The following is a 15,081-nucleotide window of genomic DNA, read 5'->3' as shown; positions in this document are numbered from 1 at the left end:
GCTATACAAACGTGTGTGTGTGTGTGTGTAGTGTTTGAGTGACTCCAGTAGCCCCGTCTCTCTCTGTATTCAGGAACTGGACTACGGCGCTCTGTATGAAGTCCGTACCCCGCACTTCTACGTGGAGGCCAACAAGATGCCAACTGCCCGGGTAGGGGTCAGGGGTCAGGGGTCAGGGGTTGTGTTCATTGGTGAAGGTTATTCTGTAGTCTAACCAGATAGTCGACACGTAACAGTGAATGTTATGTCTCTACTTTTGCAGCTGAATTTTATCCATCTTATGAATATTATGGAATGGATAGGAGGAACCTGGGAGCTGACTATCTGGTTACTGTAAAAAAGAAAAAAAAAAAACAGTGGTTTTACTGTTGGCTGTTGTGTCACTCTGTCGCCCTCTGCTGTGTCGCCCGGGTAGTGCACGGTCAAGGCTCTGTACGACTACAGGGCCCAGAGAGAGGACGAGCTGTGCTTTCCCAAACAGGCCCTGATCCTCAACGTGGACAAGCAGGAGGGAGGCTGGTGAGAGAGGGAGGAGGGGGGAGGAGAGGGAGTTGGGGTGAGGGAGGGGATGGAGGGAGGGAAAAAGAGGGAGAGGGAGAGGGGGTGAGGGAGGAGAGGAAGAGGGAGGGAGTGAGGAGAAGAGGGATAGGGAGGGAGGAGGAAAAGAGGGATAGGGAGGGAGGGGGAGAAGAGTGAGAGGGAGGGAGGGAGTGTGGTGGGATGGAGAGAGAGTTAGGGGCTTGGGAGAGAAAGGAGAAAGGAAAGGGGATGGAAGGAAGGAAAAAGGGGATGGGGAGAGTGAGTAAATGGGGAGACGAGAGTAAACGAGGGGTGCAGGTGAGAGGAGGAGAAAGAGAGAAGAAGGTGTGTTCGTTAGTGAAATGAGTAGGTGCACTGATTGGTCGGAATGAAAACCTACGCACCCTCGACCCTACATGGCACAAGACTGAGGCCCAAACCCAGATTTAACAGCTGCACTGCCCCTCCCGGTCCGTAGGTGGCGTGGTGACTACGGGGGAAAGAAGCAGCTCTGGTTTCCGGCCAACTACGTGGAGGAGGTGCCGAGCTCCCCCACGCGCGAGCAGGACGAGGCGGTGAGTTTCCATGGCAACGCGCCGGGGGGGAGGGGCATTGGGGGAGTGGGGGGGACGTGTTAGTGGTGGAATTGATAAAGTAGCTAAGATGCTAAAATGCTAACTTCTGCCTTTATTTTCTTACTTCTGCCCTCTTCTGCTCCCTCTCTCTGTCTCACTCTCTCTCATCTCTCCCTCTCTCTCTCTCTCTCTCTGTCTCACTGCCTCTCTCTCTGCCTGTCTCTCTCTCTCTCTCTCCCTCTCTCACCCTCTCTCTCTCTCTCTCTCTCTCTCTCTCTCAGTCCTCAGAGAACAGCCCTCTGGGCACGTTTCTGAAAGGATATATAGACGTGCCGACCTGCCAATTGGGTGAGTGTGTCTGTTTCTGTGAGCGTGTGTGTATATGGACATGTGTGCGCATGTGTGTGTATGAGTGTGTGTTTGTGTGTGTGTGTGTGTGTGTGTGAGAGAGTGTATATATATATGCATGAATGTATGTGCAGTTTATATTTATGGGTTTATGTGCATGCGTGTGCATGTATAGCACATGAATGTGTGTATCTGTATGTGATTCTCTCTCGCCCCTCTCTCTCCCTTCCTCCTTCTCTCTTCACCTCTCTCTCCCTCCTCTCTCCCCCCGCCCCCCCCCCCCACGCCCCCCCCCAGTGGTGCAGAAGGAGGGCCGGAGCAGCAGGCCCTATGTCTTTACGCTGCACTGCCAGCAGATGTCCTCGCACCCGGTGCAGACGCTGGACGTGGCCTCCGACTCTCTGGAGGACCTGGAGGGCTGGGTGGCCAAGATCCGCGAGGCCGCCCAGAACGCCGACGCACGGGTCTGTGCCCCGCCCACCACCGACACAGACACGCCCACCACCGGCACAGACACGCCCACAACCAGCACAGACACGCCCACATACCAGCACAGACACGCCCACCACCGGCACAGACACGCCCACAACCAGCACAGACACGCCCACCACCGGCACAGACACGCCCACAACCTGCACAGACACGCCCACATACCAGCACAGACACGCCCACAACCAGCACAGACACGCCCACAACCAGCACAGACACGCCCACCACCGGCACAGACACACCCACCACCGGCACAGACACACCCACCACCGGCACAGACACGCCCACAACCGGCACAGACACGCCCACCACCGGCACAGACATGCCCACAACTAGCACAGACATGCCCACAACCTGCACAGACACGCCTACCACCGGCACAGACATGCCCACATACCAGCACAGACACGCCCACCACCGGCACAGACACGCCCACAACCAGCACAGACACGCCCACAAACAGCACAAACACGCCCACAACCGGCTCAGACACGCCCACAAACCTGCACAGGCACGCCCACCACCGGCACAGACACACCCACAACCTGCACAGACCAGCACAGACATGCTCACAGTCCAGCAAAGACATGCCCACACAAACCAGCACAGACAATGGCAGGCATGAGAGAGAGAGAGAGAGAGAGAGTGACGGAGAGACAGAGAGACAGATCAGTGGGCTGGTCCTGATGCTGCGCTGTTTCCGTGGTGACAGATGCAAGAGGAGAAGCAGATGGAGAGGAGGAAGAAGATCGCGCTGGAGCTGTCTGAGCTGGTGGTGTACTGCCGGCCCGTCCCCTTCAACGAGGAGAGTGAGTCCGGCCAATCACAGCTCTCTCCTCCGTCCCTGACCCTTCATAATGACTGCAGCGCTGCTAGCCTTCTCACTGCTCACCAGGGCAGTAATAAAATATGCTGTTTGATTGATTGATTGATTGATTGAGTGAAGTATTGGCCCATTGGTTGATTAAGGACAGGCACACTATGTTCAGAGTTGAGAGTGAGGTGTAGGCTGATTGGTAACTGAAGTGTGTGATTGTTGCCCCCCCCCCCTCGCGTGGCAGAAATCGGTACGGACCGGACCTGCTGCAGGGACATGTCCTCCTTCCCGGAGACCAAGGCGGAGAAGTTTGCTACGCGCAGCCGCGGGCGGAAGTTCCTGCAGTACAACCGCAGGCAGCTGTCCCGGGTGTACCCCAGGGGCCAGCGCCTGGACTCCTCCAATTACGACCCCCTGCCCATCTGGATCTGCGGCTCTCAGCTGGTGGCCCTCAATTTCCAGACCCCAGGTGAGCTGTGAGTGGGCTGCACACCTGTGTGTGTGTGTGTGTCTGTGTGTGTGTGTGTGTGTTTGTGATTGTGCATGCGTATGTGTGTGTGTGTGTATCTGTATGTGCATGTGTCCGTGTTTGTCCTTGTGTGTGTGTATGTCTGCGTGTGTCTGTGTGATTGTGCATGCGTGTGTCTGTGTGATTGTGCATGCGTGTGTCTGTTTGTGATTGTGTGTGTGTGCGAGTGTGTGTGTATGTGTGCAAGTGTGTGTGTGTGTGTCTGCGTGTGTCTGTTTGTGATTGTGCATGCGTGTGTCTGTTTGTGATTGTGTGTGTGTGTGAGTGTGAGTGTGTGTGTGTGTGAGTGTGTGTGTGTGTGAGTGTGTGTGTGTGTGAGTGTGAGTGTGTGTGTGTGTGTGAGTGAGTGTGTGTGAGTGTGTGTGAGTGTGTGTGTGAGTGTGAGTGTGTGTGTGAGTGTGTGTGTGAGTGAGTGTGTGTGTGTGTGTGAGTGTGTGTGAGTGTGTGTGTGAGTGTGTGTGTGAGTGTGAGTGTGAGTGTGAGTGTGTGTGTGTGTGTGAGTGTGTGTGTGTGAGTGTGTGTGTGTGTGTCTGTGTGTGTGAGTGTGAGTGTGTGTGTGTGTGTGTGTTAAGTCTCTCTCTGTCTGCAGATAAGCCCATGCAGCTGAACCAGGCCCTGTTTACGCTGGGCGGGGGCACTGGCTACGTCCCGCAGCCTGATGTTATGAGAGAGGAGAGCTTTGACCCCTTCGACAAAGACACCCTGCGACTGGAGCCAATCACCATCCAGCTGCAGGTCAGTGCCAATCACCTTTCAGCAGTGAGCCTTCGGCCAATCACAATTAGGCTGCAGGCTTCCGCTCCTCCAGGTCGACTGAGGACACTGGTGTGACGATCTCTCCCCTGCCCCCCTCTCTCTCTCTTTCTGTCTCCTCCCCTCTCTCTCTCTCTCTCTCTCCCCCCCTCTCTCTCTCCCTCTCTCGTTGTGTGCAGGTGCTGGGCGCCCGTCACTTGCCCAAAAATGGGCGTAGCATCGCGTGCCCCTTCGTGGAGGTGGAAGTGTGCGGCGCGGAGTACGACTGCAGCAAAAGCAAGACCGACGTTGTGGGTACGAGACTCCGCCCCCTTCCCCACACGAGACTCCGCCCCCTTCCCCACACGGAGAATCCTCCTGCACCAGAGGCTCCGCCCCCACAGCCCTCTCCCAAACTCGCTGGGTTCATTCCAGGCGCTTATTTTCACCTCCTGCGTCTCCTCCTCGCGTCCTTTCCTCGCTCCTTACCTCCACCCAACGGAGGAGGCCAGGAGGAGATGCAAGGAGTAGACACGAGGGCGGAGGAGTCAAGGTAGCGTCCTTTGGGAGCCTCCTTGCTCCTCACTCCTCTAAGGAGCGTTTGACGGGCTTGAATGGCCTTAAAGATGGCGGACCTTAAATGACCTCTGGGTCTGGTCGAGGTGGCCAGGACTGATCGAGCGACTGGAATGAACCCATTTTCTCAGGTTTAGTTCAGCACACCGAACACAGGCCCTCAGCTAACTCTCAGACTGCCACACCTTACCTCCTTCCTGCAAGGACATAACATCTGAACCGTGCGTGTGTGTGTGTGCGCGCGCGCGTGTGTGTATGCGTGTGTGCGTATGCGCGCGGGTGTGTGTGTGCGTGTGTATGCGTGTGTGTGTGTGTGTGCGTGTGCGTGTGCGTGTGTATGCGTGTGTGTGTGTGTATGCGTGTGTGTGTGTGTGTGTATGTGTGTGTGTGTGTGCGTGCGTGCGTGCGTGCCTGTGTGTGTGTATGCGTGTGTGCGTGTGCGTGTGTGTGTGTGTGTGTGTGTGTGTGTAATCTCTCCTCAGCTGATAACGGTTTAAACCCGGTTTGGGTGCACAAGCCCTTTGTGTTTGACGTGCGCAACCCGGCCTTCTCCTTCCTGCGCTTCGTGGTCTATGAGGAGGACATGTTCAGTGACCCCAACTTCCTGGCCCAGGCCGGGTTCCCCATACAGTCCCTCAAAACAGGTTAGTGTGTGTGTGTGTGTGTGTGTGTGTGTAGATAACCCTGTGTGTGTGTGTGTGTGTGTGTGTGTAGATAACTCTGTGTGTGTGTGTGTGTGTGTGTTTGCGTGCATGTGCGTGTCTGTGTGTGTGTGCGCGTGTGAGCGTGTGTGCGCGGATAAACCTGTGTGTGTGTGTGTGTGTGTGTGTGTGTGTGTGGATAACCCTGTGTGTGTGTGTGTGTGTGTGTGTGTGTGGATAACCCTGTGTGTGTGTGTGTGTGTGGATAACCCTGTTTGTGTGTGTGTGTGTGGATAACCCTGTGTGTGTGTGTGTGTGTGTGTGTGTGTGTGTGTGTGGATAACGCTGTGTGAGTGTGTGAGTGTGTGTGTGTGTGTGTGTGTGTGTGTGGATAACCCTGTGTGTGTGTGTATGTGTGTGTGGATAACCCTGTGTGTGTGTGTGTGTTTGCAGGGTTCAGGAGTGTCCCTCTAAAGAACAGTTACAGTGAGGACTTGGAGTTAGCCTCCCTGCTGATTCACATTGAGATTGTCAACGCCAAGGTCAACAAGTGCTGCCTTCCAGTCTCTTCTCTCTCCCTCTCCCTCTCCCTCTCCCTCTCTCTCCCTCTCTCTCCCTCTCTCTCCCTCTCTCTCACCCAAAAATGCTTTATTATTGTGAAATACATTCTTATAGATATACAGAAATTCACTAAAACACTAGAGCATGTCAATTAATAAGAAAAGTTGCTATATCCAGTGTCTCACCCTCTCAGTCTCCCTCTCCCTCTCTCACTGACTCTTCCTCTTTCTTCCTCTCCCTCTCTCACGGACTCTTCCTCTTTCTTCCTCTCTCTCTCCCCCTCTTTACCTATTCGTGCTTATTGAGTAGAGGGCTTCGTCTGATTGGCTAACGGTGTTTGCAGGAAGAAGATGATGAGAACCTGTATTCCTCGATCCAGAGGCTGAGAGACCGCACCAACGAGCTGTCCAATCAGGTGACGGTGCTCGAGAGGGCGGGGTCAGCTGACCTCAGCTACCAGCAGAGCCTGGATGAGCTGCGGGCAGCACAGGACCAGCTCACTGAGCTGATGGACGCTAGGAACCGCAGGTACACTCACACACTATACACACACACACACACTATACACACACACACACACTCACACACTACACACACACACACACACACACACACTATACACACACACACACACACACTATACACACACACACACTATACACACTCACACACTATACACGCACACACACACTCACACACATCCACACTTATAGGACGTATGAAGGACATTTTTAAATGCAAGTGTATCCTCTGTTTCCCTTCACACGTTTTCCCCCTTTGTTTATCACCATTGCTCATCTTCTCACCAAACCCCTGTTCTGTATCACCTGTCAATCTTCTGTCTCCGCCCCCGAAAGGCTGATGGAGAAAAAGTCACGGGAGAAGCTGAGGCAGCAGATGGGGGCCAGACGAAGTTAAACCTCCGGCCACCAGGTGGCGGTATCAGACTGAGGGCTAAAGGCGCAGGGGCCTTACGCACAGCTATAATGCCTGACCTGACCTGCAGGAAACAAACTCGGGAACATGCAACTGGACAACTTAGGACAATCTAGGACTACACAGGAAACCACGAGACTGAAGTGGACTACATAGGGCTCTACTACACCGTACCGCAACGACCAGCCAATCGCACGCTCTTCAGAGATGCACCTGGCCGTCAAACGTCAAAATGCACAGTGAAGGAAAAAAAAATAAAATAAAATAATGAAAAGAAAAAAAAAAAAAAAACCTTAAAGGGAAGGATTAAACCTCAGGTTAATAATGTTTCTGTGGTGAAACACAGCAGAAAAACAGCACAGTGATCCGAAGAGATCTTAAAGGGAACCAAACAACATACTCAGAAAAGGGAATATATGAAACAAGCTGGGGAAGTTTGTGCCTTTACTCCACACTATATATATATAAACCGTCTGTGAGTCTTAGTAACACACAGTGTGGACGTGGACTGACTCCATGTCTTTATATTGTACCTGCTCGCTCTCTGCAGACAGCCTGGGTTTAGCAGCTGGAGGGAAATGTCCACCAACCCCTCTCTCCTTCACCGGAAAACAAATCTGAAGGAATGAGAACCACTTCTTTCAATGTAATGTTGCTTATTTGTGAGGGCTATTCAGCAGACAGATAGATACACACTGTACAGCCGTGTGTACAGGACAGTTTGTCTCTCTGTCTCTCTCTCTCTCTCTCTCTCCCCTCTTTTTTCTCTCTCTTTTTCTTCATGCTCATCACTTTGTAGAAGCATCTCCCGAAACACAAGACAAGTGATGCATTTTAACTGAGCACACACACACACACATACGTGCATGCACACACACGCGCACACACACACACACACACGACCACTCTGGCCGGTTGGGGAAAGGACTGGAACGATAAGAGTCTGGGAGAAATAGGACAGATTAACAGAGAGAGACAGTGCACAGACATCATCTCAGAGTCTTGGGAGTAAAACTGGATTCACAGATGGGCACCTAGAAATACAGCTGTGGGTCTGATCCCTGCAGACTGGATCTCTACAGACAAGATCACTGCTGACTGGATCCCTACAGACAAGATCACTGCTGACTGGATCACTGCAGACTGGATCACTGCAGACTGGATCACTGCAGCGTAGATCCCTACAGACAAGATCACTGCAGACTGGATCCCTACAGACAAGATCACTGCTGACTGGGTCACTACAGACTGGATCACTACAGACCAGATCACTGCTGACTGGATCCATGCAGATCAGATCACTGCAGACTGGATCACAATTGCTAACCATTGCAGACTGGATCACTGAAGGCTGTTGACTGTTGTAGACAAGGATTCCCAACTTTAGGCCACTGAATGTCAAATTGTTGGACTTTTAAGGGCTGTTATGATCTAACAAGTACAGCTGTCCCTGTGAAACATACAGCCTGAAAGGACTGGAGGAAGCAGGGTGTCTCCTCCCCTGTTCTCATTTAGGTTACATCCTAAATCTGATTTGTATATTAAATAAGGGCTTTTACCACATTCCCCTCCATTCACCTCCCCCATTTATCCTGGCCCCGCCCACTCACACCCCTCTATTCTCCTGACCCCACCCACTCATACCCTTATCACTGCTCTGACCCCGCCCACTCCACACCCCATCACCACTCTGACCCCGCCCACTCAAACCCCTATCACCACTCTTACCCACTCCACACCCCTCTATTGTCCTGACCCCGCCCACTCCACACCCCATCACCACTCTGACCCCGCCCTCTCCACACAGCCAGTGCCCTCACCTGCCTCATATCCCTGCACTCTGATTGGCCCCAGCTCACGCTCCATCTAGCGCATTGTCGTTTGACTCCTCCCTTTTTCTGTTTGCTCTCTTTCATCCGTCCTCCTTTTCCTGCCTGTCACTCTCCTCCCTTCATCCCTCCTCCCCTTCACCCGTCCTCTCCGCCCCCGCCCCCCCCCCCCCCCCCCCCAGTACATTAAAATCCCCCCCCCATTTTTTGGAAATGGAGGAAAAACAGCAGTCCCAAGCAAACAGGTATGAGAGCCAGACTGAAGACACTAACTCAGTATCGGTGTACACGTGTATAAGAATTATCTTTCAAACCCCCCTCAAATGTGTAACCCCCCCCCCCCCCCCCTCCCCCTTCGGCCATGCCCTGAACTGGAACGTCTATGCAAAGCCTGCCTTTTCCAAATGGAACAATGTGTCCTTCATTTATTAATATTACTATTATTATTATTATTATTATTATTATTTTTGTCAGTATTAACTGTATTTAAAGGACCATATATCTCCTCCATTATCCTGCTCTTAAAACTTGTATGAAATTCAGTTTAAATAAAAAAAGAATTCTCAACTACTCAGTTTCTGAAGTGTGTCTGTTTTTGTGTACTTAGTGTCCCTGTAACAGATCATAACATCATAATAAGTCACATCATCTTACTTCTTGTCAGGATTGAATATGTACGTTTATGGTTGTTAGTCCTGTTCATTTCCTTTTGCCTACTTTTTTGTGGGAATACAAGTGGTTACTCTCAAAGTTTTTTATTCGTTTACTATTTGTTTCAGCATTTATTTTGTGAAAAGCCATTTGGTGAAAGCCATAAAAACACCTTCAATATCTGGATTTTCCAAATTAACAGGCACACTATTCATGGTTAAACCATATTAAACCGCAGGGTGTAGAATGTGAGAAACTGAACCAAAAACGAGATGGTCAGAACAGTTATTATTATTATATGCAGGCTTATTAAGAACAAACAAAAACAAAAACCTTTAAAAACTCAGAAATGCGAGCTTTTAGACAGAAGTTTTTTTTTTTTTTTGTTTGTTTACTTAACGGCTTCGTGTGCCAGCCGTCACCTGACACAGCGGACAACGGTTTGAGGGACGTCGCGCGGGTCCTTTGTCCGCTGCGCGTTCGCGAAGGCCCTCACAAGAATCCCACCCAGCGCTTCGATGCCTTTGCGTTACCAGGGGCAACGGCGATTATGCCGTCATAAATAGGAGTCCCCCCCACCCCATCCACCCACCCGCCCGTCCATCGTGCCGACGATTGGGTAGAACTTTCGCCAGACGCGAGTCCTGCTAAGGGGATTTCGTTCGTCAAAGGGGGAGCCAGTCAACATTTGCTGGCCACCATTAGTCAGATTGCACTTTAGTGTCCCGCCCCGTGCGCAGAGTTTGGCTCATGCAGTGCAAAGTCTGCAGTGCGAGCTTTGGTCAGACAAGTGCGTGTAGTTGTCCGACAGAAGGTGGCCCATTGTTGCTTTAAATCTGTTTTAAATATATATATACATATATTTGCCCCAGACTTTAGGTGGAGCAACATGTTCCCGAATGTTCTCTGGCTATGTATTTGAAGGGAGTAAAATTGCTTGCGGGATATGAGCCGCATTTCATGTTCTTTGGACATTGTTGATCGCGCTGGAAATAAGCGAGCTAAACCTTTGCGTGGAGTCGTGTTGACACTGATGCTTATGACTTTGCGCCGTTGATTCACCGTTGATTTGCCAAAAGAAAGATGAGAGTTGACGTAGGCTACTAAACTGGCACATTAGGTTCAGCGTTGAATTAACTTACACATATTTGCCACCTAACCGGTCTTGGCAAATGTAGAATTCGGTTTTCTTCTGCTGACTGAAACTGCTACTTCGGTTAATCCGGTGAACAGAGCGCGGAGCCGGACAGGGAGCTCACCAATTTAAATGGACACGTTCTGACGGCTTGGTTTGCTGGTTCCCGATGGAGACGGAGATGTCTGACCCCGGTTCGGACGAAGAACAAACGGCACAGACTCCGATGGAAGAAGATAGTCACAGCAGTGGAAGCACACGAAAGGTAACGGTTCATGTTGCTTTTCTTTCTTTCCTTCTTTTTTCATGTTATGCAAGTTTAACTGGATGCACATGAAGTATGTGTGGTTTAGGCACCAGGCATCAGACTGCTAGTTTACATGGTAGTTATACTGATGATGATACATGATATAGAAGATAAAAATATTTACTTATTGACTGGTGACAGGAATGAGTTTCAATGGATATGCGGTTACCATTTTCCAACGTGAATTATGATAACATTTGTTAAGAAAACTGATTGAGCATCCACAATGTGCGCAACAGTCGGATTTCAATGTTTGCTTATGTGAACATTGTTTTATAAACGATAGCTTGCGTTACCTTAGCATCTAAAATGGTAGAAAGCTGCACAATAGAATGTCCAGTGTTAATTCAACTCTAACAGTGATAATTCAACACTCAGCAGATACCATTTGGAGCCAAATTAAGAGTTGAATTAACACCGGACATTTTACCGTGTGGTTTGGGGGTGTTGATGACACGCGCAGGACCCGCTACTTCAAACCAGCTTCTCTCCAGGATCCTCGGGGTCCCGTTTATCTGCGATCAAACTCCTGATAGTCGAGGTTTCGCGGTTAACTTCGCCAAGCACCGGTATCGTCCTTTATGCGATTAATGCAGTTGGCTAAATACACAGTAAAATGTCCAGCGTTACTTCAACTCTTAACAGATAACATTTCTTCCCACATTCGACCGGGTTTTATTTGTTAAGCGTTGAATTAACACTGCTAGAGTTTAATTAACACTGGACATTTTACTGTGTGCAGACGTCATTAAGCAAAGTTTTTTGTTCAGTTTTAACGTCGGACTTCCAGTGAAAGCGACGATTTTTGATAGAAGACAGCCGTCTAGTTCTTGTTTTGCTTCGGAAGTTGACATGCTCGCTTATCTTGGCCCAGTGCGCACAGTACACACAAAGTTAACTCGCAGCCAGTTTGCTCTGGAACACTATCTCCCGTTAAATACACGTAATTGTTTCTCCACCGTCAGAAACTGTCCAAGTCTGTATCATTCCCGTGGATGTGCTTATCCGTGGTTTCTGTAGGATGTTCGCACAGCAGTGCATTGCAGTCATACGTTTCTAAACGCGGAGAGCGGCATGGTGCTCGCGCGCTCTCTATCTCCGGCGCGACGCTATGTTCTCGCGCTGTCCTCGCGGCGTTGATTCTCGGCAAGACTGTTTCAGCACCGCACTCGCCATTGAAACGTTGTGCAAAAGTAACTGTCCATGTATGCTCGTCCACGCGGTTTCTCTGTTATGAATGAATTCGGCTTCCCCAGTCGCTGATCGCAGGTCAGTATCTGGCTCACGCGAAGTGGTCAAGGCCTAGACTGTGTGGCTGGTAAACTGACCCTCAGTCTGCTGTTGACCTGGTCGACCGGACCCTCTACTGCCACCTGGTGGGGTGATGGGTGGCTGGAGCGAGTCCACCATGGTAACCCCCACAAGTTGAATGAGGATTAGCTGCCGTGTGGTCATAAAACAACTAAGAAGGAGGGCACATCTTGCATTTGACATTTGTCTCTCCCATCTCAAACATTTTACAAATAGTGTACTTAGTGTACAGCCAAAAAAATGAGTGGGCGAGCGCAGCGTTAGCGAGGTGCGTGCAGCATTAGCCTGGGTGAGCACAGCGTTAGCCTGGGTGAGAGCAGCATTAGCCTGGGTGAGCACAGCGTTAGCCTGGGTGAGAGCAGCATTAGCCTGGGTGAGCACAGCGTTAGCCTGGGTGAGAGCAGCATTAGCCTGGGTGAGCACAGCGTTAGCCTGGGTGAGAGCAGCATTAGCGGGGTGCGTGCAGTGTTAGCCTGGGTGAGCACAGCGTTAGCCTGGGTGAGCGTTAGCCTGGGCGAGCGCAGCATTAGCGAGGTGCATGCAGCATTAGCCTGGGTGAGCACAGTGTTAGCCTGGGTGAGCGTTAGCCTGGGTGAGTGCAGCATTAGCCTGGGTGAGCTCAGTGTTAGCATGGGAGAGCTCAGTGTTAGCATGGGAGAGCATTAGCCTGGGTGAGAGCAGCGTTAGCCTGGGTGAGAGCAGCGTTAGCCTGGCTGTGCGCAGCGTTAGCCTGGCTGAGCGCAGTGTTAGCCTGGGTGAGCGCAGCGTTAGCGGTGCGTTAGCGGGGTCGCTGAGTGATCTGGTGAGAACAGCGCAGGCAGATTTGGCAGCTTGCTAAAGCTGCAGCTCAGAGGCTGGGGCCGGACAGTTGAGTCATTGTTTCGGGCAACAGCGCAAAATCTTTTTTTTTCTTTTTTCTTTCTGTTTGTTCCTTCATTCCCCCGTCCCACCACCACCACGGTCACCGATGACCCAGTTTTCCTTTGTGTTTTTTGACAGGCCCCCTTCTCCTCCCAAACCCCCCACCCCCTCACCCCCCTCCCCTAAACACAGTCACTTTGGGGCCCTTTTGTTAGCGCCCCATTATGAAGTAATGAAACTGAAGGTTTTAGCATCGGCGCTACGTAACCGTGGCTTTGTTCTCTTAACGACGTGCAGCCCGATAGCATGGGCGCTAACGAGTTCCCGCCGTGGCTAGCCCTGTTATGAGCGCACGCTGCACTGGAGCCCTGCGCTGAGGTGCGAGTGTGTGTGTGTGTGTGTGTGTGTGTGAGACAGTGAGTGTGTGTGTGTGAGTGTGTGTGTGTGTGTGTGTGTGTGTGTGTGTGTGAGACAGTGAGTGTGTGTGTGTGAGTGTGTGTGTGTGTGTGTGAGTGAGTGAGTGTGTGTGTGTGTGTGTGTGTGCGTGCTATCGTCCGCGGTGCTGACTCTGTGTAACGAGCAGACGTAGCGCTGCTGGGGTTTGTCCCTTGGTCTTATTATTTTTTGTTTGTTTTGTTTTTTGGGTGAAGCTAAATTAATGACGCATTTTCACACAGTCTCTGGTGATGTCAGCAGGATAGTATGTGGATTGGGGTCCCACAGGCCGGGGGGGAGGGGGGGGGGGGTTTGGGGGGGGGCATTGCACTGATGAGCTAAGTATATGAATACAGAAGCCAAGCTTTCTCTCACTCTCTCTGCTGTATTTTGTTTTATCTTTTTCATTTAGTGTTTTAATTTTTTGATGTTTGTTTCTGTGAGTTCGTGTTGTAGTCTGAAGGGAGCAAATCTCTCTCCCTCTCTCTCTCTCTCTCCCTCTCTCTCTCACTGATGTATCTGCAGATACTGTTGCACCACAGTCACTGCTCGTACACACACACACACACACACACACTTTCATACACAGACACACTCACACAGACACACACTCACACACACTCAGACATTCACATACACACACAGATACACACACACACACACACACACACACACACACACACTCACACTCACAAACACTCTCACACACAGACACACACAGACACACACAGACACACGGGTAGTTTGATTGACAGGCTGCTGTGTTCCCTCCCCTCTGCTGCAGGGCTGTGACCCGCTGTCTCAGACGCAGCGCAGCAGACTGCAGCACCGCCGCGCGCGCATCAACCAGCAGATCAACAAGGAGATGCGCATGAGGGCCGGGGCGGAGAACCTCTTCAGGTGAGGGGCGGGGCGGAGAACCTCTTCAGGTGAGGGGCGGGGCGGAGAACCTCTTCAGGTGAGGGGCGGGGGCGGAGAACCTCTTCAGGTGAGGGGCGGGGCGGAGAACCTCTTCAGGTGAGGGGCGGGGCGGAGAACCTCTTCAGGTGAGGGGCGGGGCGGAGAACCTCTTCAGGTGAGGGGCGGGGGCAGACGGGAGGGGGCGGGGTCAGGTGGGACAGGGACGTGGTCTGTGGAGAGAGGCTGGGGTCAGCATTGAGGGGGTGTGGTCTGTGGAGGAGGGGTGCGGTCAGCAAAGAGGAGGTGTGGTTAGCTGTGAAGGGGTGGGGTCTGCAGAGAGGAGGCGGGGTCAGTAGAGACGGGGTGTGGCCACTGGGGAGGGGGTGAAGTCATTGGAACATTCAAACATTCTAAATAAGCCATGGAACTCAAAACATGAAAGCAGAACCTGAAACTCATAATGGAACAATGAGAATGGAACAGCATAGAGGATGGAACTTAGAGAAGGGAACATGGAACCCAGAGGACTGAACTCACAGTGGAACATGAACTCAGAGGACTGAACTCACAATGGAACATGTGACTGAACTCAGTGGAACATGGAACATGGAACCCAGAGGACTGAACTCACAGTGGAACATGGAACCCAGAGGACTGAACTCACAGTGGAACATGGAACCCAGAGGACTGAACTCACAGTGGAACATGAACTCAGAGGACTGAACTCACAATGGAACATGTGACTGAACTCACAGTGGAACATGGAACCCAGAGGACTGAACTCACAGTGGAACATGGAACTCAGAGGACTGAACTCACAATGGAACATGTGACTGAACTCACAGTGGAACATGGAACCCAGAGGACTGAACTCACAGTGGAACGTGGAACTCAGAGGACTGAACTCACAATGGAACATGTGACTGAAC

The 15,081-nt window shown here is 51.4% G+C and overlaps 3 protein-coding genes across 5 annotated transcripts in view; all 3 read left to right on the top strand.

Annotated features, from left to right (window-relative positions):
- LOC118225935 (1-phosphatidylinositol 4,5-bisphosphate phosphodiesterase gamma-1-like) overlaps positions 1-7,400 on the top strand; it is a 28,600-nt gene extending 21,200 nt beyond the window's left edge. The window contains exons 20-32 of the mRNA XM_035415064.1: positions 74-151; positions 416-519; positions 998-1,094; positions 1,376-1,442; positions 1,740-1,906; positions 2,644-2,740; positions 2,993-3,217; positions 3,867-4,012; positions 4,210-4,324; positions 5,068-5,229; positions 5,680-5,768; positions 6,131-6,315; positions 6,645-7,400. Coding sequence (XP_035270955.1) covers positions 74-151; positions 416-519; positions 998-1,094; positions 1,376-1,442; positions 1,740-1,906; positions 2,644-2,740; positions 2,993-3,217; positions 3,867-4,012; positions 4,210-4,324; positions 5,068-5,229; positions 5,680-5,768; positions 6,131-6,315; positions 6,645-6,705 — 1,593 coding nt within the window. The 3' untranslated portion in view covers positions 6,706-7,400. The remainder of the gene's footprint in view (positions 1-73; positions 152-415; positions 520-997; positions 1,095-1,375; positions 1,443-1,739; positions 1,907-2,643; positions 2,741-2,992; positions 3,218-3,866; positions 4,013-4,209; positions 4,325-5,067; positions 5,230-5,679; positions 5,769-6,130; positions 6,316-6,644) is intronic.
- LOC118225974 (E3 ubiquitin/ISG15 ligase TRIM25-like) overlaps positions 1-15,081 on the top strand; it is a 487,938-nt gene that overhangs the window by 215,693 nt on the left and 257,164 nt on the right. The gene's annotated exons all lie outside the window — the stretch shown is intronic.
- rhpn1 (rhophilin, Rho GTPase binding protein 1) overlaps positions 9,981-15,081 on the top strand; it is a 15,229-nt gene continuing 10,128 nt past the window's right edge. For all 3 annotated transcript variants that reach the window (XM_035415092.1, XM_035415093.1, XM_035415091.1), the window contains exons 1-2: positions 9,981-10,603; positions 14,037-14,152. In XM_035415092.1, coding sequence (XP_035270983.1) covers positions 10,508-10,603; positions 14,037-14,152 — 212 coding nt within the window. In that variant the 5' untranslated portion in view covers positions 9,981-10,507. The remainder of the gene's footprint in view (positions 10,604-14,036; positions 14,153-15,081) is intronic.

This window comes from Anguilla anguilla, chromosome 4 (assembly GCF_013347855.1).
Source record: "Anguilla anguilla isolate fAngAng1 chromosome 4, fAngAng1.pri, whole genome shotgun sequence".
In the NCBI taxonomy this organism is placed as follows: Eukaryota; Metazoa; Chordata; class Actinopteri; order Anguilliformes; family Anguillidae; genus Anguilla; species Anguilla anguilla.
This window is presented reverse-complemented; position numbering and strand designations above follow the sequence as displayed.